Below are 21,754 nucleotides of genomic sequence, written 5' to 3' on the forward strand. Positions count from 1 at the left end.
CAGTCATTTGAGATAGTGTGTGATGCTAGTGATGTATCTGTGGGGGCAGTTCTGGGGCAAAGAAATGATAAGATCTTTAGGCCCATCTATTATGCAAGAAGGTCGTTGAATGATGCCCAAGTCAACTATGCCACTACTGAGAAACACTTCTTCGATGTGGTCTTTGATTTTGACAGGTTTAGATCATATCTAGTGGGGAGTAAAGTGATTGTACACACTGATCAATCAGCCTTGAAATACCTGTTGAGTAAGAAGGAGTCCAAGCCGTTTCTGATGCGGTAGGTGTTGTTACTCCAAGAGTTTGACTTTGAGATCAAAGATAGGAAGGGCACAGAAAATCAAGTCGCAGATCATCTATCTCGACTTGAGAGATCTCCGGTTGAGAGAGTTGAACTAATGGAAGAGTCCCCTTATGAGCAAATTTTCTCCATTAGTGGGGTTTCCGAAAGGCCGCCTTGGTATGCTGATGTAGCCAACTTTTTGGCTAGTGGATGGCTACCTCGTGACCTCTCTCGTGATCAAAGAAGGAAGCTTCAAGGTGAGGTAAAAAGTTATTTTTTGAATGACCCTTTCTTGTTTAAACTGTGTGCAGATGGTGTGATTCGAAGATGTGTGCCTGAAGGAGAGATGTCAAGCATTCTGTCTCAGTGCCATGATGGATCAGCTGGAGAACACTATGGTGGAAATCGCACTATAGCAAAAGTAATTCAAGTCGGTTTCTGCTGGCCTACTTTGTACAAGGACGCACGGGCGTATGTTGTTGCATGTGACAAGTGTCAAAGGGCAGGTAATATTAGCAAGACGGATGAAATGCCTCTCAACTCTATTCTGGTATGTGAAATTTTTAACGTTTGGGGCATTGACTTCATGGGCTCGTTCCCATCTTCTCATTGTTATGAGTATATCCTAGTAGCCATTGACTACGTCTCTAAATGGGCCAAAGCAATCCCTACTAGGACAATTGATGCTCTAGTGGTGTGTGAGTTCTTACGGAAGAACATCTTTACCCGCTTTGGGACACCTCGAGTGATTATCAATGACAATGGGTCATACTTTGTGAACAAGTAGTTTGTTGCATTGTTATCCAAGTATGGGGTCACACACAAAACAGGAACCCCGTACCATGCTCAAACTAGTGGTCAAGTTGAAGTGTCTAACCGTGAGCTTAAACGAATTCTTGAAAAGATGGTTAGTGTTTCTCGTAAAGATTGGTCTATAAAGTTGGATGAAGCTCTAGAGGTGTATAGAACTACGTTCAAAACAACCATAGGGACTTCACCATTCAAATTAGTGTATGGAACGTCGTGTCACCTACTTGTTGAGATAGAACATAAAGCTTATTGGTCAATTAAGATGCTTAATCTTGATCTTAGTCTTGCAGGTGAACATAGATTGTTGCAGATGAATGAATTGGAGGAATTGAGACTAGATGCGTATGAAAATGCGTGAATCTTTAAGGAGAAGACAAAGAGGTGGCATGATCGTCATATTAAGCCAAAGGAGTTTCATGAAGGGGACAAAGTTGTACTATACAATAGTAGACTTAGGTTGTTCCCCGAAAAGTTCAAGTCAAGATGGACAGGATCGTATGTGGTGAAACATGTCTCAGGAGGGCGCCATTGAGATCCAAGATGAGGAAGGGAATGAGAGCTTTAAAGTTAATGGGCACAGATTGAAAGTGTACCTTGTTAGAGGATTTGACAAGTGATCCTCTAGTATCGTGATCAAATGAGCCTAAGGGATGTAGTCAAGCTGACGACTATAACTCAGAACTACTTCTAACCCTTTTTCTTACTTTCATAGAATAGTTTAGATAATTGTTGATGAAGATTATTAGAGTTTAGGAGTTTTGATACTTGATGGACAGGTATGAGCATGAAATAAGTATATAATAGAGTGTGGGTGCAACTCGTGAGATAAAAATAAAAAATGAGGCGAACTCTGTGAAAAATGGCCTAGGGCACCATGCCCTATGCTGCGCTAGGCTAAACGAACCTCTAACAAAAAAATGCAGGTCTCTGATAAAGTCCACAGCCGCACCGCATAGGACGCCTCACCCTGCGACGCAGCTGTTCATTTTTCGGCTAGTTAATTAAAAAATTTGGAAAAGCTGGAAAAAAAATGACTCCCAATGACTCTAACACCCAACCCCTTCTCCTCTTTTTTCCATTCTTTCACTCTAACTCATCTCTAATTATTCTCTGTCTCACTCCAAATCCTTCCTTCTTCATCAAATCCTTCATTCATTCAACTTCCTCTCATCTTCATTCATCATCATGGTAAGTCATTCTCTTACTTCTTTTTTCTCTCTTAGTTTTTTACTTATAGTTCTAGCTAACTTTAGTTTAACTCCCATAAACCTAAGTAGAATTATTTTTGTGATAATTTGGTCGAATTTATATGTGATTTTGTTGGGACTTTCGTTGGTATTATGTTTGGGGATAATTTATGGGATGTGTTGGTGGCATTGGAGTTATTTTGTGGTAAATCTTGGTGGGGTGCTTATATGGCCGAAAATTGAAAGGTATTTTGTGCAAAATTGGAGCATTTTGTGCTATTGTTACAATGTTGGGGTGTTTTGGTTGTGCTGAGAGGTGTGATTGGTGTTGTTGTGTAGGGATCCTACACCAATTGAAGTTGAAATTATGAGTTGAACTTGGTGAATACAATGTGTTTGATAAAATGCCTCAAAGACATAGAAGGCAAACTTGTGCTTAATTAGAGGATATTTGTTATGAGATAATGTGATGCTTGATGATTCGTATGGGGTGGGAGGTCATGTTCTTATGTTGTGAAACTTTAACGTGTTAGCCCCGAGTGCTAATCGATTGAACACCCCATGCTAATGTGTTGCTATGTGCTAATTGGGGTGTCCGATTCATGCTAAGTACTTGTGTAGTGTTGTATTGTAACTTCTTAATGTTGTAGTAGTAAATTAGTATAACTTCTTCTTTTCTTTTCGTAGTTACTTGTCTAGCTTCTTGATTTTGTATTTTACACTAGTGTAGTCCGTGGCTATGTTGTTGTAATGTTATGAAGGTGGTTAGGTTGGTTGGAGAAGATGTGTGAAGTGTTTTAACGGGGTAGTCTGAGTCTCCGATATACATTGTACGTGTGAACATGCCTATGACATAAGTGTGGGGTGGTTCCCCGTTTGGTCTTGCTATTTGTTTTATTTGGTCTTGCTATTTGTTCTATGTGTTTTGGCGAATTGTGTTCATCTTGTGCAGGTACAATGTATCGCCGACCCAGCAAGCGTGCTAATACTTGTTCTTCTAGGGTTGCTTCGAGCAGTCGTAGAGGAGGTAGGTGGGCACCACCCCCTTCCCCAGTGGAGGAAGAGATAGAGCGCATAGACTCTGATGATAACGAGGTCCCAAAGTGCAAATTGGGTATTAAGGCTATCCAAATCCATGCTAGATATTGATTCCAGACGTTCTTCCTTGTGGTGACCCGGAGCATGAGGTTCCTATCGATGATGGAAAGTTGGCCCAAAAATATAATGAGATATAAAACAACATTCGGGCTTTGGGTTTTGATAGTCTGTTCCTTCCTGGTGATGCGGTGAACGTGAACCTGGTAAAGGAGTTTTATGCCAATTGGCAACTTGAGGCCAGTTTGGATGTTCTGTACGAGGTGCGGGTACGAGGTAAAGTGATTCCCTTCTCCTCCCATGTGATCAATCGGATTTTGGGTTTCACAGATCACTCCCACAAAATCTTTCAGAGGTTTCTCCGTTGGCCAGACTATACTGATATCCGCCGACAACTATGTGGAGCTAACTCTTCTGCTGCATGGAAGCAGGATGTTAATGAGTTCCACAAGGACATGAAGAAGGGCATATTCCAGCATCCGGTCAAGGTTATTTTACGGCTAATAAATGCCAAAATAATGCCTACCCAAAGTGGCACTGATGCCTCACGGCTGAAAGTGTGTTTGATATATCCCTTTTTGACAAGGATGCAGTTTGATCTCAGAAAAATCATGCTGGAGTATTTGGTGAGAGTGCGACCATTTGGGCCCCGACACCTATACTACCTGTTATGATCACTCGGTTGTTGCGGGCGCACCATGTAGAGGAGGAGTTTAATTATGACTGGACCACCTAGTGTCATATCCTATCAAGGCCTTTGATATCACGGCGGTGATAGATCCACCTGCTGCTGCTGTTACTTCAGACCAGAGGCTGCTCCGTGTCGAGGAGACATTGTAGCTGTTGTTTGCTGATTTGCGCCTTCGCTCTGATCGGAGGGAGACTGACTTAGCGGAGCTGCAGTATGACCACCCCCTTTCTGCTATCACTCAGTAATGGTTGGGCTTGGCAGAGGGAGGACAGCTACCACCGGATGAGGATGTAAACTCCATTCCCTCCGATGATGAGGAGTATTTGTGCACCTTCAATGGTGCTAATGCTTAGGCCAAGGGCCTCAGGGAGTCACCTTTTTACTCTTGTTTATTGTTTTGCATTGGGGACAATGTAATTTCTTAAGTATGGGGTGGGATGCTCCTATTGCTCCTATTTGTTTGTATTTGTATTTGTATTTGTTTTCTATTTGCCAATTGGTTTTGTTTGATTTGTTTCATGCTCTCGTACACAATATGGTCTGTAATTATAACTCTAAATTCTTTCGGCCTGTAATAGTTAGTAAATAATTGTTTAGTTTTGACTCTTCCCGAAGATGGATTTTGTCGACTGGTTTCTTGAGGGACTTGAAGTCGAACGAGAAAAAAAATCAAAAAATTTGAAAATCCAAAAAAATATGTCTTTTATTTTTATTTTTATTTTTATTTTATTTTATTTTACTTTCTTGTCTCTTTTTATCTTTTCATCTTCTTAAGCCGAGGGTCTTTCGGAAACAGCCTCTCTACTCCCATCGGGGTAGAGGCAAGGCCTGCGTACACACGACCCTCCCTAGACATCACTTATGGGACTACACTGGGTCGTTGTTGTTGTTATTGTTGTTGTTGTATTCTATTTTACTTTCTTAGGTAGTGTCATAATTCCCCTTTAGTTTTTATTTGTGCTGCGGTTCTTTTCCAAGGGTTTTACTTGAACCAAGTGTAGCTAGTTTTTATTTTATTTTTATAGGAATGCAGAGTCTCGATTCATAGCGCTAAATTGAAGCCACTTTCCTTAATCGCATATGTCTTGGCACTAGTGAGTGACTTAGTCGTGACGCTAGCCTCAGTTCTTGACTCTTGGATAAGTGCCTTAAATTGTTTGATCTCGATTTTGCTTAACTGCTTTGATTAGAGAGTTGCGATAGATCCGGTCCAGAGTGAGTTATGTGCCAATATGTGAGTGAGGTTTTCATTTATATTCTGTGCTTGCCATGTGTGTTTGCCTGTTCAGTCTAGAATGTGATAGAGGTATTTCTTTGCTGAGCCAGAGATATGCTTTTACCCACCTAATTAATGTGTATCTTAGTTAGCCCCTTTGAGCCTGCAATCCTATTTTCTTTGGCAACCACACTATAAACCTGACCCCTTTGGTTGAATTAACTATATGTTTAAAAAATTTACCTCTCTTGAGCACTTAAAATTTGTTATGGGCTTGTTAAAAGCTAAGTGGAGGTATGGTAGGTTTTGAGTGGAACTGAGAAAAATGGAGAAAGATGCACTTTTAAAAATTTATGAGAACCACTTGTAGGGAATTGAAAAAAATACATTTTCTTGAAGAAAAAAAATCATAATTGTGAAAGGAAAAAAGAGTTTGTGTAAGTATTAGAAAGAGAAAAAGTAATTCCTTGCTAATGGTATGTTATCATTGTGTTTGTGCTTAAAGAAATTGGGAGTTTGATGTTATTATGTGTGAATGTTAGATTTGGTTCAACATAAATGAGGCGTTTGAATTATTAATATATATGTATTAAAGTGCTCAGCGAGGTGTAGTCACTATATCCAAATTGTATCCTACCTGTCCCGCAGCCTACATTACAACAAAATTAAAGTCCTACTTGATCTTTGACTAAATGAGCTCAAGTAGTAGAGTATTACACTACGGGCAAGCCTATACATCTTCTGTGGCACATAAATTTTGATTCTGAGAGTGAGTGAATTTTGTCTATCTTGAGTTCCTATCTGTTCTTGAATTTTATTGTGTGTGGAACTACCCTCTATTTTTGGTATGAGGGCACATGACTTCCGAAGAAAAGATAATGACTTTGACCTCTATGTTAGAGTAAGTGACCAAGTTGTGAAAAAAATATGTGGTACTTTTGAGTCGAGCTTTGAGGTTAGGATGTTATGATAGGGTGGTTAGTATGCTTTAAAAATTCTTGGTATAATGTGTTAGGGATGTGATGAAAAGGTCGTCCCAGTGTGAAGTATAGTATGATTGCTCGAGGACGAGCAATGGCTTAAGTGTGGGTGTTGATGGTAGGCTAGAAACCCCAATTTTAGTCATAGTTTACACTCGAATTATTGCATTTTACGTGTGTTTGAGCTTAAATGATAATGAATTGTACTTATTATGTGTTTTATGCCTTGGAGGAGCTGATTCCGAGTTAAAAAGATGAATTAGAGCTAAATCGAACAAGTTGGAGCCTTAAAGTCTGAGTAAAAGCCCAAGAAATTAAGTCGGGATCACGCTCGGGAATCGAGGACCAAGTCCGGATGTCAAACAGTGAAAGAAACAATTTAGTCTGGAAGATTACACTGCCACGCCACATGGGGCGCCGCGAGGCGCGCCGCGACAGTGAAAAACTTGCCCGACAAACAAAATTCAAGGCCCCTGATAAACTCCACAGGCGCGCCGCAGGGGGTGTCGCGCCCTACGCCGCGTCTGTGTATTTTGGGTTAGAGTAATTCCTGTTTCGGCTTGGAAAGGATAGTTTCGTCCGGGACAACTTCTACACGGTATAAATACACCAAAAATACGTTTTTAAGGGACTTTTGACCTACCAAAGATTTGAGAACCAACCAAGGCAAGAAGACACAAGAATTCATCAAGATTTCAACCAATGATCGGTGCAATACGGGAGTTTGTATTGGATCATTATCATTAATGTCTTCTATATTTTTAAACCTTATTGAGATGACTTACTCCATTTCCATGGAGTAAATTCCATTAGGGTGTTTATAGATACACTTTTTGATAACTTGATTAGGGATTCGGTTCTTGATAATTATTGCGATTAAATAATGGAGTTTTAATTCATATTGTGGAGTTATTTCTCATTTTGCTTAATTGAAAGAGGAGTTTGATATTGAATTTCTTTACATCTTATGCTCTAGTTTAAATTCGTTATTCAAATAGGTAATTGAAAGAGCCTGAATTGTTAATCGAATTATAAAATAGGGAAATATTCATGAGAAGTTACCCTTAGACCATAACCATCATGTTATTCGTTGCAATTGTTTATAGTGCTTCAATTGGATTAATTACTGAAATTAACGTTTAATCGAAAGAGAAACATTAACTTCAAGTATAATCTAATTATCTGTAGAATTCGTGAGAATCAACAGTATTATAGAGTGAAGTAACTCAAGAATTGGATCCCACGTCAACTATCTTGCACCTGTCTAGTCAATTACTCTTATTTCTCTCATTGATATTTCTTCGTTGCTCATCTGTTGTCTTTTGTGATCAATTGTTAGTTGCTTAATTTTTAGTAGTTAATTGTAGGTGATAATCATCAAATCAAGTTTTAATTATCCTGGATAGTAATCAAGTGAAGATTATGTGAACAATATTTAAATTTAATCCATGTGGAGACGATAATTAAACTATACTATCTTTTACTAGCGAGCAACAATTTTGTTTTGTGCTCGTCAGTCAATGATATTATTGATATAATGCAGCGCTCAATCTTATTAATATTGACGAAGATCTTGAGCTAAAATCTGTCATGGAATTCGGACAAATAAAAAATTGACCAAATGAAAAATACGCTATGAAAATTGACTTCCATCGGACAAATAAATAATTGGAATAATTAAAAATACTCAAATTTGTCATGCTTTGCTACGTGTTTAGATGTTGGGTACAATGTATAGGTGAGGTGACGAGTACCTATGCATTGTTGTCAGGTTAAAGCATGCGGGTGGGACCCGGATTCTTGTCATTATTGTTTTCTTTGATCATGTTATCCATGTTTAGGCTAGTATACCTAAGTTGATCGTTCTTATCATATTTACGGATCTTTTGGTGATAATTGAGTATTGATTTCAAAGTTGAGGTTGGTATTCTGGAACCAAATGTTGAAGTAAGACTTGTTCTTGTTATTTCTATCTCCCTGTTGTCTTTTGTTCATTGCTTTATGGAAAGGGAGAGTGTTAATGCACGAAGAGTGATGTCGTGCTATGTTATGAGAGAGTAAAAGCACGAAGGGTGATGTCGTGCCATATTGTGAGTGTTAATAGCACGAAGGGTGATGTCGTGCCATGTTATGAGAGTTAATTCACGAAGGGTGATGTCGTGCCATTTCTATTGATTATATGGTGAGGTTGAGAGTAAAAGCACGAAGGGTGATGCTGTGCATTTTTCTTTACTGTGTTTACTTGTTATTATTGGTTCAAGGTATATTGGTTGATCAAGTTCTCATTACTGTTGTGATTCTCTATCTTGTAATCCCCTCAGCATGTCCCCCTTATGATATTACTTGTCTATCTTTTACTTGCCGTTACTTGTACCTATACTGCTAAATTGCACAAGTTTATTATGTGGGTGTCTTGTCATTGCCTCGTCACTACTTCGTCGAGGTTAGGTTCGACACTTACCAGTACATGGGGTCAGTTTTATTGATACTACACACTACATTTCTGTGCAAAATTTGGTACTGGCCCGAGCTGATTATGAGGTTAGCCGCTGGATTGATTAACCAGAGACGCAAGGTAGATCTGCTGGCGTCCACAGACCCTGGAGTCTCTCCCTAGTCTTAATGTTTTTACTGTTTCTTTTCCTTCAGAACAGTGATTTTCCTTTCAAACTCTGTTTGTAGTTAATCGTAGTAGCTCGTAAGTTGTGACTCCAGATCCTAAATGTTTCAGATATTTCGGGTTATATGTTATTCCGCAAAGCTGTTTTAGATTATGTTTAGCTTGACCGTTCTTATTATTGAAATTGGTTCAAGTTGGTATAAGAATCCTTTAACGTTAGGTTGCCTAGCAAGTGAAATGTTAGGCGCCATCACGGTCCCGATGGTGGGAATTCTGCATCGTGACAAGTTGGTATCAGAGCACTAGGTTGCCTAGGTCTCACAATTCACGAGCAGGCTTAGTAGAGTCTGGAGGATCGGTACGGAGACGTCTGTACTTATCTTCTAGAGGTTATAGAGTTTAGGCACAAATTTAACTTTCATTCTCCTCTGTCATGCCATTTTGGTTCTCTCATTGCTAATTGTACTCTTCTACTCTTGTTTTTTGCAGATAGCAAGAACAGTACTGCATCTTCAGCTGAGCAGCAGCCAGAGCCCCTAGTGGCAGCTCCTACGAGGGGCAGAGGTCGTGCCAGAGGCCGAGGCAGGGGCAGAGCTCAGCCTAGAGCTCGATCAGCAGCACCAGCAGTGAAGCCTCAAGTGGAGTTTGACGAGGAGGTTCTGGCCTATGTTGTGCCTGTCGGACCAGCTCAGGTCCCGAAGGGGTTCATCGCCACCCCAGAGCTTCAGGATGCTTTGGTCCGTTTAGTGGGCTTTATGGAGAGTGTGACCCAGGCCGGTACATTCCCTATGGCACCAGCCATCTCTCAGGCTAGGGGAGGAGCACGGAATCCCGTTACTCACACTCCAGAGCAGATAGCTCCCTAGTTTCAGACTCCAGTAGCCTAGCCAGTTGGGATAGTTCAGTCGGGTGTTGCGGCACAGGCTGGTGATGGATCAGCTATGTCTTCTGAGGCTTTATGGAGGTTGGACAGGTTTACTAAGCTCTTTCCAGTTCGCTTCAATGGTGCATCTTCAGAGGACACCTAAGATTATCTTGACAACTATCATGAGGTGCTACGGAACATGGGCATAGTGGTGACCAAATGGGGTCGATTTTGTTGCATTTCATTTGTCGGGTTCCGCCAATAATTAGTAGAGGGATTATGTGTTGACCATACCAGCTGGGTCGCTTGCTCTTACTTGGGACCAGTTCTCTCTGCTATTTCTTGAGAAGTTCCTTCCTATCACTTAGAGAGAGGACTACCGGAGGCAGTTTGAGCGTCTTCAGTAAGGCTCTATGCCTATCACTCAGTACGAGACCCGATTTGTGGATTTTGCCCGTCATGTTATTCTTCTGCTTCCTACCGAGAAAGAGAGGGTGAGGAGGTTTATTGAGGGACTTGCTCAGCCTATCAAGTTGCATATGGCCAAGGAGACTGGGAGTGAGATTTCTTTTCATATGGCTGCCAATGTTGTTAGGCAAGTCGAGATGGTTCTAGCTCAGGGGAGTGGTCAGGGGTCTGACAAGAGGCCTCGTCACTCCGGTGGATTCAGTGGAGCCTTATCTGGAGGCCAGGGTACTTTCGGTAGAGGCCATCCTCCCAGGCCGTTTCATTCAGCACTCCAGGCATCCCACGGTGCTTCAGGTGGTCGTGGCTCTCATATGCCTTATTCCGATCAGCTAGCTTACAGTACACCACCAGCTCCTATTAGTGCATCTCTGCTCCAGAGTTTTCAGGGTGGTTACTCAGACTAATAGGGTCAGTTTCTAGGTCAGCAATCACAGCAGCCGAGGTCTTGTTATACTTGTGGTGATCCGAGGCACATTGCTAGATTTTTCCCTCGAGCATCGAGTAGTTCTCAGCATCAGGGTTCTCGTGCCATGGTTCCGGCACCAAGTGCTTCACCGCCTGCTCAGCCAGTTAGGGGTAGGGGACATGCAGCTAGAGGTGGAGGTCAGGCCATTAGAGGTGGAGGTCAGGCCACTAGAGGTGGAGGCCAGCCAGCCAGGGCCCGTTCTCGAGATGTAGTTCAGAGTGGTGGAGCCCAGCCCCGATGCTATGCCTTTCCAGCCAGGCCTGAGGCTGAGTCATCTAACGCGGTTATCACAGGTACAGTTTCAGTTTGCATTAGAGATGCCTCAGTTCTATCTGATCCGGGTTCTACTTATTCCTACGTGTCATCCTATTTTGCTCATATTTGGTTATGCCTCGTGATTGTTTGAGTGCTCCTACATGTGTGTCCACACCCGTGGGTGATACTATTATTGTAGATCGTGTTTATCGTTCGTGTGTGGTTACCTTTGAGAGTCTTAAGACTCGTGTAGATCTCCTACTTCTCGATATGGTTGATTTTGATGTCATTTTGGGAATGGATTGGCTGTCACCTTATCATGCTATATTGGATTGTCACGCCAAGACAGTGACCTTAGCCTTGCCGGAGTTGCCGCAATTAGAGTGGAGAGGGACTCCTGGCCATTCTACCGGTAGGGTTATCTCGTATGTGAAGGCTCGGCATATGGTCGAGAAGGGGTGTCTAGCTTATTTGGCTTATGTCCGCGATTCTATTGCGGAAGTTCCTTCCATGGATTCAGTACCGGTTGTTCGTGAGTTCCTAGAGGTGTTTCTTGCATATCTGCCGGAGATGCCACTCGACAGAGATATCGACTTCTGTATTGATTTGGCTCCGGTCACTCAGCCCATTTCCATTCCGCCATACCGTAAGGCCCCGCCAAAGTTGAAAGAATTGAAGGAGCAATAGCAAGATTTGCTTGATAAGGGCTTCATTAGACCTAGTGTCTCGCCCTGGGGTGCGCCCGTGTTGTTTGTGAAGAAGAAAGATGGATCAATGAGGATGTGCATAGATTATCGGCAGTTGAACAAAGTCACCATCAAGAACAAGTATCCATTGCCGAGGATTGATGACTTATTTGATCAACTTCAGGGTGCCAATGTGTTTTCAAAGATCGATTTGAGGTCTGGCTACCATCAATTGAGGATTAGGGCATCCGATGTCCCTAAGACAGCTTTTCGGATCCGCTATGGGTATTATGAGCTCCTAGTGATGTCATTTGGGCTGACAAATGCCCCAACAACATGTATGAATTTGATGAACCGGGTGTTCAAGCCCTATTTGGATTCTTTTGTGATTGTGTTTATTGATGATATCTTGATCTACTCTCGCAGTCGAGAGGAACATGAGTAGCATCTTCGGATCGTTCTCCAAACTCTGAGAGACAGCCAATTATATGCTAAGTTTTCAAAATATGAGTTTTGGTTGAGCTCAGTCGCTTTCTTGGGGCACGTTGTGTCAGCAGAGGGTATTCAAGTGGATCCTAAGAAGATTGAGGCAGTTAAGAACTGGCCTAGACCCACTTCAGCTACAGAGATCCAGAGTTTCTTGGGATTGGCGGGCTACTACTGTCGGTTTGTGGAGGGGTTCTCATCTATAGCAGCCCCGTTGACCGGGTTATCCAGAAGGGCACCCCGTTCAGATGGTCAGACGAGTGTGAGGCGAGCTTTCAGAAGCTCAAGACGGCTTTGACTACGCGGTGTTGGTGTTGCCCACAAAATCAGGGCCCTATACAGTATATTGTGATGCATCTCGTATTGGACTTGGTGTGGTATTGCATGTTGTTCATTATGAATAATGTTATGGCATTATATTTATAAATATTAATTTATTTTATCAACATGAATTCCATGATATTTACAAAACATACGTTTTTAGTTTTGTAAGTATCTAAATTAGATATTATTAATTTAGAATATATATAAATTATTTTTACAATATTAATTATAAATATATGATTACTAATTAGTGTATATTCACGAAAAATATACATCTTAAATTCCAAGTATAATATCATTTATACTTATAAAAATTTATAGGCATATATTTATTATATTAACTTGTAGGTTTTGATAATTACTATATTTAAAATATTATTTAACTGTGTAATTACACTTGTGCATTCAAACAGTAAACTTGTAATTACACTATGACAAACAAACATATCATCGTAATTACACAACTCTGTAATTACTAGGCTGTGTAATTACTACCCACCAATTCCAATTACCTGGTGACTTTACAAACATACCCTTAATTTGTTTCATATTATTCCATAACAATATTATATTATTAAAGCGTAATTTTTACTTAACTCTAGTAAACTTGCGAGCAAACAAAACTGACTCTTGCCAAAATATCTGCGTTGCTATAGTAGAATATCCTAAAAAGGGGTGCAGTGCACAGTTGGTACATATATTTATTTATGGGATTTGTTTTTTTTTTTTTTCAAATAGTACATTTATTCTTTGAGTCTGCTTCTGTCTCTTCATCAGCCTTTTCCCAATAACATATTCTCTGACCGCCTCCTCGAAATTTTCTAGTGTCTCGTGCGTAACTTCTGCTTCTCAGTCTGTATAGAATCCCAGAGTACCTTCAGAAGATCGGCGTCCGATTTTGAGGGGCCAAATATGGAAGCAATTCATGAGATAGGAAATTCGCCACCGCCTTTTCTGTGCAAGACTTATGATATGGTGGACGATTTGTCGACGGATTCAGTGGTGTCGTGGAGTAAGAGTAATAACAGCTTCGTCGTCTGGAACGTGCTGGAGTTTTCGAGAGATATTTTGCCCAAGTATTTTAAGCACAATAATTTCTCCAGCTTTGTTAGGCAGTTGAATACTTATGTAAGTACTAAAATTCCTCTTTGTTTCCTCGCTCTTTATCCCAGTTTATGCTTTTGCTTGTGAGGTTGGTGTCTGTAACAATTTGCTTAAACCCTATAGCTTAAACCCTATAAGAAAAGCATTTTTACTAACATTGATTTTGTTTCTGAAATTCGCCAATTTGGATTGAGGCACATTAGATTGATGCGTAATTTTTCTTTTTTTAAAAATATCGTTATGTTTCTGAGTATGTATAGATTTTCTCTGCTCATTGTTTTAAATGTTTTTATTTAGGTCGCTTGTGTTTCTAGCTGTCACTATGATATACGCTTATTTGTTTTCTATATTTTTTTTATATCCTCTTCTAAAAAAAATTATATTCTATTTGAAATGATTATATATAAGTAGTACATTCAGTTGGAAAGATGCAGCAAACTTCAGCAAATAGGCAAAACTTTCTATCTAATTGGAATATAATATGAAGTTTCATCTGATTTAGTACATTATTTTCGGATCAGTTCTATGGGGTACTTGTCCTTACTTCATTTCAGTTTGACTGATTTTTTATTAAGAGTTAATGAGAAGCTCTCTGATCCTATCTGCACAAGCCACACTCTTGTTTAAATCAAATCAGAAGTTGTCTTTGGTGCTGAAATATCAGTTGATACTTTGATTTGAAAGCTTATTCCCTTTTTAATAGTAAATTATTTGGTAGGGTCTCATCAGGGGCATAGCAAATTGATGACTGTTACTTTAATTCGAGAAGCAGTTGTAGAGTTGATAAACCTGATTTTATCTCCCAGAAGTTTATGTTTAGGGGCAGCGTTTGTTTTAAATTATAGGAAAATAAACGGTAATTTCAGTGTTTGGTGTGTTTTGGGAAGCTTGGTTTAGGGGCTTATAATTCTTTCTCATGGTATAACTGTATTCCACAGTGAAGGTGGGTCAAAAAGTGTGCCATGAGGAAAAGGGTTGCTTTTTTCTGCATTGCTATTTCTATCTCTCCCTTCTATCCTATCCGTCACACGTTAACCCCCAGGTCTCGCCACCTACTGTCCCACCTCCATGCTATAGAAGTTAACCCACAATAAAGGGACACTTTACCCGCTCGCTAATCTTGCTCTCCCGCTCAATCCCGTTTGCCACCCACTAACCTCCTCTTATTTGTTTGTCATATGATTCTGTTCCTAACAATCGCTAATCCTAGCATTCTGATCATTGCTAATCATGTCTGCAGAATAACTGATTTCAAGGCATCACATGTAGTGTAACTATGTGACATTTTAACCATTTTCTCCATGTTTCAAGGTTCAAAGGAATAAATCGATGACGGGAGATGGGAGTCTCTTTTAATTACGATGAGGGAATAATTTTCTTGTGTATTGCAGTTAATACAGTCTTGTCACTCGCTGTTATCTCTGTGTTTTGGTTATAAGTACTCTTTGTATATATTGGCAACCTTAATCCTTTTTACAATTTGCTCTGCCCTTTCGTCAACCAGGGTTACAGGAAGGTTGATCCAGACTGCTGGGAATTTGCAAACGAGGGATTCCTTAGAGGCCACAAACACCTCTTGAAGACCATAAGTAGGCGAAAACCGTCTCAAATGCAGGTCCATCAGGACACCGCCTCCCAAGTGCAAAGTGTATCTGCTGAGTCTTGTGTTGAAGTTGGGAAGTTTGGAATAGAAGAAGAGGTGGAAAGGCTTAAAAGAGATAAAAATGTTCATATGGAGGAGCTAGTCAAGTTGAAACAGCAGCAGCAGGCAACAGACCACTGCTTAGAGAATGTTGGGCAGCGTCTTCATTTAATGGAGCAAAGACAACAGCAAACCATGTCATTCCTTGCTAAGGCCTTGCAGAGCCCTGGCTTTATAGCCGAACTTATTCATCAACAGAATGAAGGTAACAGGCGCATTCCTGGGATGAAAAAGAAGAGGAGATTTCCCGACCAGGAAGAAGAAATTTATGCAGGCAAGCCTGTCTGTACTATGCATGACAGGCAGATAGTCCGTTACCAGCCTCTAATGAATGAGGCAGCAAAAGCATTGCTGCAGAAGATCCTGAAAACTAATGCATCTGGTAGGCTGGAAACCAAAGTTAAGAATACAAATGGTTTCTTGACTAATCATGGCCATGCTTTCGAAAATACATTAGACAGTGCTGGTATATGCAGTCGTACTGCTGGGGTTACCCTTCCACAACTGCCAACTTCTTCACAATCTCATCTGACGCTGGATTCAGGATTTCCATTCAACTCTAATTTATCTGCCATTCCTGAGATCCAATATTCCCCTAGTCTGGTTCCCGTGGAAGCCAAAGTCCCTCACTTTCCTGGTTTAAATGCACTTAACTTTCAGACAGACCATGTTCTGCCTGAAGTTTCAGAAGGATATGGGATAAATACACTGGACAATTTTGGAATAACTGACCTTAAGCGGTTGGGAACTGGGGATTTGCCAGACATTGACAGAATACAAGGCATTGTGGATGGTGTAACATCAGTTCTCCCTGATAGATTTTCCACAGATACTGATATTGATATCTTTTTGGACGAGATGTCTAAGCTTCCAGGCATTAATGACATTTTCTGGGATCAGATTCTTTCGGCAAGCCCTCTCACTGGGGATAAGCATGAGATTGGTTCCCTAGCATTAGAAGATGGTTTAGCGAAGGAAGACGATGTTCCAGGAATTCAAGAGAGTGCTTTTGATAAAAAGAAGCATATGAGTTATCTTACTTAAGAGATGGGGCTCCTTGCATCAGGCACAGTGGATGGAATCGAGAATTTTATTTGAATCCCGAATACATCAAAGGTAGAATTTTCGTTACTTATTCACTATGATGAGCTTATCGCTTTGACAAATTGTTTCAAACTCTTATGTTTTTTTTTTAATTTTTATTTTGATTTTCATACAGATATGGCTTTTTAAGACCAAAGTTTTCCAATTCTGGCATATGCCAAAAAATTTTGCATGCATAACTCAACAAAGAGGAATTTTCACTTTTCTTTTTATCTCAGCATTCTGCATTATATGGATGTCTGACTGACTCGAGGTGAGTCGGGTTTCAGTATTTCTCCAATTCCTTATAGGGCCTTCTATTCTTCGGTTTAGTGTTACGAGTATGTTTTAATCTTTGTAATATTGTAATTTTGCTTTGAGCACAGCTGCTAAAACCAGTGGTAAGCTTGAAGAGAGTGAGGGCTTTAAGTTGTTCATTGTGTTTGTATGGTTTTTGTCAGGTTGATGTTCTGTACTGGTAGACAGCACCAAGGTTTTCCGAGAGACTGGTCTTCACCATTGATGAAGTTTTGAGTAGAAAAAAATGTTATCTGCTTGATGCATTTTGATTAAAACACTTTGAGCATATTTAATTATAGTTCCGCTCACTGATCGTCACTCCATATGTCTGTATATCAATTTTTTTTTAACATAATGGAATGACAGTAGGGATTTGATGGAGATGTAGGCATTAACTTTCAGGAAATTACGATATCATAAAGTTGCAGATATGATGAGCTTATCAGTCGTGAACATTTTTTCCTTTCCACTTGTTATCAGATTACTGTTGGTCGCACGGAACATCTGAAAGTGTTTGTGGTCGTTTATCGTTTGCAGCCATCAATTTGGTTAGATTTCTCATTATTTTATGAGAAATAAAGGAAGTAGCTTACTTTGCGCGTGTTAAAAGGTCTGTTTATGGTTTAAGTGCCCAGCTTATGATTACTTCTCAGTTCGTGACGATTGAATACAGGTATATCCAGTGAAATGGTTGTTCAGCTCTAGCGTGTCGTATGGATTTCTAATGAGAATAACTTTTGGTTTCTTTTCCTCTCAGTCAAGTTGTTCGAATTCAACTGGTCCTAATTTTCTTGCTTTCTTATCAAATTCTTTCTTTTAATTTGAAATCCTTGGTTTTTATTTTTATTTTACTTTTTCGTTGGAGGGAGGGAGTGGTGGGTTTGCAATTATGTTGGGCAAAAGGTTGCTTGGCCAGTAGGCAACTAATGAAAAGTTAAATCCCCGTCAGTGTGGTACTGATCAAGCACGTTAAGCTGAAACGTCGCTTTAACATGTTTGAGGTCCTACATTTTGTGGTAAAAAGGCTTTGGGCTGGGATAGACAGAGAGCTACACAATGTTTGATGGAAGACTAAGGACCCATTTGCCGTAGATTTTTTTGGCAAATACATGTTCGGCCATAGATTTTATCTACATTTTGGCAAATTTTCAAAACCCAAAATCCAAATTCCAAGCCCAAAATACCACTATTATAATTTTTAAAAATTGCCCCGTACTTTTGTATTTTATAAAAGAGCCCACCATTTTTTATTTTGTAACAATGATGTTTCGTCTTCTTGGTCATCTGATAGTGAATAATATAGTTCATTATAACAATGATGATTTTGTACTAAATTTATTTATATTCAGGACTATGATTTACAATAATATAATGAATGTTATTGATGAAGGTACTGTTGGGTATTTGTGATAGTTTTTAAAACTTGTGGGTATAAGTCATGTTTCATGTTTTTTTTTTTTTAAAAAAAGTGAAATATGTTTTGAAAACTTATGTCCAAACACATTTTCATCTTCAAATCAAACTTTACCCAAATCAGATTTTTCAAAACAAGTTTGGGAATCTATAGCCAAACGCTAGCTAAATATCCACTTTGGTAACAGAATCAGTTGTGATAAATATCAGTTTTGTCGTCTGAATGCTATTAGAAAGGATCAATTCCAATAAGTATTTGGTTTTCCCTGCCTTTCCTTAGGCGTTGGTATGTGTTTTGTTTGTATGTTGAATCAATTGATTTTTGCCATCGTTGAAAAAGCCAGTCGGGTGAACTAAGCTCTTGCTCACTATCTCTCCGAAGTATTAAGAAAAATCGGTTTCAATATACTTGCTAATGTGATTCTCAAATACCAATTTACAACTGTATCTGGATAACTGAAACAAAATAAAGTGGGTGAATGGAGAGTGTCCGAAGTCTATAAATTTGTTTTACTGTACATGTGCAGCTTGAGATGATGTACATGCCCATCGGAACTCCTTCATACACTAATGAGATGAAAAAGCTACTCTACAACATTTCAATTAAGCAATTTAATGGAAAATCCTTTATGCTAGCACCAGTACGATACGATTGTAATAAGCAGGATGACCCCAATTATGACCACCAACAAACAGCCCTGCAAAGAAAATTACCGAAGCTGAAGGCAAGGCATCAGCTAAATAGCTTAGGACTAGCTGCAATATAGACACTTACCATAGACGAATTACATTGTTGGATTTTCGATGCCTTGGTGAGTTGCTGAGCAGCTTGTGTAGTTGCATCATGAGAAGTCTGAATATTGGAACTGATATCATCTACAAGATGAGTTTAGGATGTTAGATCCATTAATAAGATAAGAATAGCTGGCAATTTTTTTAGTAAGAAGGACAAGTATGAAGAATGGAATAGAGATATTGGCTAACCGAGCATAATTCCTTGTTCATGGACCATTAACGCCAAATCCTTGAACATCTCATTCACTTCTCCAATCTGCTGTTGGATTTCCATTATTCCTTGCTCTCTTTCTTCAATAATGGCTTCATCTAAAAGAATCTCATGTTCCAAGTGTACGAGAGCTCCTGTCTGTAGTAAAGGAAGAAGGCCAGGTTCCACTATGAACAAATTAATGATGTATAATTTTTATGAAATTCATTTGTATAAGATAATTGAATTTACTTTCATCCTTTTTTTATCCGCCAATATTTGGATAAAGGGAAGTAAGTTTTTATTAGAATGGGGAATTCAGCATCAAAATAAGAGTAAAAACAACAACATGCATGGGTGTTGAAACAGTAGTTTCTTAATTACATGCATGATCAACCAACAGAACTGAAAACAATGCGCGCTTAATTACCTCCTAACCTTTTGGATTCCAGAAGGATAACAGAACGGCTCCCGGGCCTAGCTGATGAACTTATCTGAAGCTCTTGACTTCTGCAAAATGCAAATGTAAGATGTCATGATAAGATCACATGCTCGAAATCTAAGCAAAGTTTATCCTGTGGCATTGTGAAATTGGGGGATGATGGTATAACTGAGTAAATAGTACTAACATCAATGTTTGATCCTTATCAATGTTTTTTATAACTAGTCTGCAGGTTAAAGGGGAAGTGGAAATTCAAGTTTGACTGCTTTTTGAATTGTAAGCATGCAAGATGACATACAAAGAAGAATCATTAGGAATTGTTACCGGGATGGATTGATTTCGGGGGAAATGAAAGGAGTGTAAGCTGCTTCTCTGTGCTGCAAGTTGCTGTGACTTCTGAAACTTTTTAACAACAGATTGGAAATCCTTAGCAAGCTTACCATTAGCAATCTTCCCGGTGGCCTGAAGTAAAAAGAAAACACAGAACCTTATATTCCCAAAGACAGGCGCGGGTTCAGGAAAAATGCATCAACCACTCTCTTTTGACAGTTAATTATAGGGCCAAACTTCTAAATTCAGCTTATCTTGAGAAGTGTTTTTTCTTAAAACTACTTTTGGTGAGAAGCAATTTGTGTTTGACCAAGCGTTTAAGAAGTGTTTCTAAGTATATTTTTCTCGAAAGTGCTTTTCAAAAAAGTGTTTCTAGGGAGAAACTCCTTTTTTTTTTTTCTGGTTCTCCAAAACTACTTTTGCTTAACTTTTTTTTTTTTCTAAAAACTTGGCCAAATACTTCAAGTTTGAAAAAAAGGTGCTTTTTGGCCTTGAAGAAATTTGGCCAATCAGGCTACTAGTATAAACATGGAGTATATTTTTCTGACAAATTTGGACTAAATATAGAGGTCGAGTAGAAAGCAGTTGTAGTTTTGGTTGCACTTAATTGTCCATATGCATATAACATCCTTGGATGCATTTTTCTATTCTTAACCCAAAATTGAAAAATGAAAGTAGAAACAGCCAAAATGGACATACACTAGATTGAGAATGTTGGTCAGATTCAATGGCTTGCTTAAGCTCAGCTGAAGTTTCTCTTATCAATTCGCCAATTTTCTGCCTTGTTCCGTGGCTGCAGAAAAATCAACAAATAAATCCTGTGAGTATTAGTAGCAGCGTAATGCCACTGAGAGCTTAATCCCTGTGTTATGTGAGTAAGAACAAATTAAAGAATACAAGTCTTAACAGCTTGTGGCGGAATTGAAGAGTGTCATTGGGAGATCCGAGTGTATTAACGAGGCGTTGAAAAGTTGTGTGACTCGTGTTGATTTGAAACACTAAAGAGGCTACTATGGACTGATGATGATGATCAGAAGCACAAGGGATTGTAATGGTTTGTTTTGTTTGTCGTCCCCATAAATATGATCCACCTCCTCCTTGAACATATAGACACCTGCCTGAAGATTCAAGATCTTCAAAGCTCATGGCTGCCAACTAGATTATGTAGTGTGGGCTCTAGACAAAGTACTACTACACGCTCTCTGTGTGTGTGTGTGTTGAGAAAGAAATAAAATGAGAGATTGCTTTGGATTGAAAATGCAGTCTAATTTGCAAGAAAAAGAGCAGGGCGATGTACCGTGTAAGTAAAACTAGAGAGTACAAAAACGATAAATGAAGGAAGGTGCCTTACTGCCTTAACCTTACGCCTCTGCTCTTTCTTATTTTCAGTTTGTCTTTGGTTTTATCGTTTACTAAGTCTCTTCCAATTGGAGTGATTTGGAGAACACCAAGGGGTGTAATGGGATCAATGAATTCCTCCCCTCTTAATGCTTCGAATAAAAAAGTGTCTCCTAAGAGCACCTTTTTCTTAATTTGGCTTTACGCCGCGCAAATCTAAATTACTCAGATCAGTGGATTGCAGATATATTATATCAAAAAGAGTGATTTGGAGAGGTTTTCTTCCTTCTGTTTTTAGATAATTGGCATATGAGATAGTGAGACGTACTTATTTGTATTCAGTATTTGTATATGGTCAAATTCGGGCTCGCCCTTTTTGTATGACTGATCGAGACTGGAGCGTGATAAGCCAAGGTTCAGCCTCGTATTATATCGAACTATGATGCAAAGTTAGGTTGCCGAGCTCGTGGCCCTGAGACCGATTAAGACTGAGACGATTGAGATCGAGATCGACCAAGATCCAGATCGACCAAGATCGAGACCGAACAAGATAGAGATCGAGGAAAGCTTACCGAGTCGAATAATGGAAAGAAGAAATATCCGCAACCGGGGGAGGATCATGGCGCG

General features: G+C 39.6%; 1 protein-coding gene and 1 pseudogene across 2 annotated transcripts; one reads left to right on the top strand and one right to left on the bottom strand.

Moving 5' to 3' along the window:
- Nucleotides 1-13,164: 13,164 nt before the first annotated feature.
- Nucleotides 13,165-17,144, top strand: LOC109240569 (heat stress transcription factor A-1-like). 2 transcript variants are annotated; one of them, XM_019407221.1, is made up of 4 exons: nucleotides 13,165-13,558; nucleotides 15,039-16,352; nucleotides 16,456-16,593; nucleotides 16,781-17,144. In XM_019407221.1, exons 1-2 carry the CDS (start codon nucleotides 13,343-13,345, stop codon nucleotides 16,278-16,280), a joined length of 1,458 nt encoding a protein of 485 aa, XP_019262766.1. In that variant the 5' UTR covers nucleotides 13,165-13,342; the 3' UTR covers nucleotides 16,281-16,352; nucleotides 16,456-16,593; nucleotides 16,781-17,144. The 2 variants fall into 2 exon arrangements, with proteins under 2 accessions (XP_019262766.1, XP_019262765.1); XM_019407220.1 differs by lacking the exon at nucleotides 16,456-16,593.
- A 1,333-nt stretch (nucleotides 17,145-18,477) lies between these two features.
- LOC109240568 lies at nucleotides 18,478-21,154 on the bottom strand (annotated as a pseudogene).
- Between the last annotated feature and the right edge of the window lie 600 nt (nucleotides 21,155-21,754).

Source organism: Nicotiana attenuata, unplaced genomic scaffold (assembly GCF_001879085.1).
Source record: "Nicotiana attenuata strain UT unplaced genomic scaffold, NIATTr2, whole genome shotgun sequence".
Classification (NCBI taxonomy): Eukaryota; Viridiplantae; Streptophyta; class Magnoliopsida; order Solanales; family Solanaceae; genus Nicotiana; species Nicotiana attenuata.

Bases quoted from the DNA above. Each gene is read 5' to 3' on its own strand.
- LOC109240569 (XM_019407221.1), top strand. From the start codon at position 13,343: ATGGAAGCAATTCATGAGATAGGAAATTCGCCACCGCCTTTTCTGTGC. The intron at 13,559-15,038 runs GTAAGTACTAAA...TTCGTCAACCAG, and splicing joins TTAGGCAGTTGAATACTTAT to GGTTACAGGAAGGTTGATCC.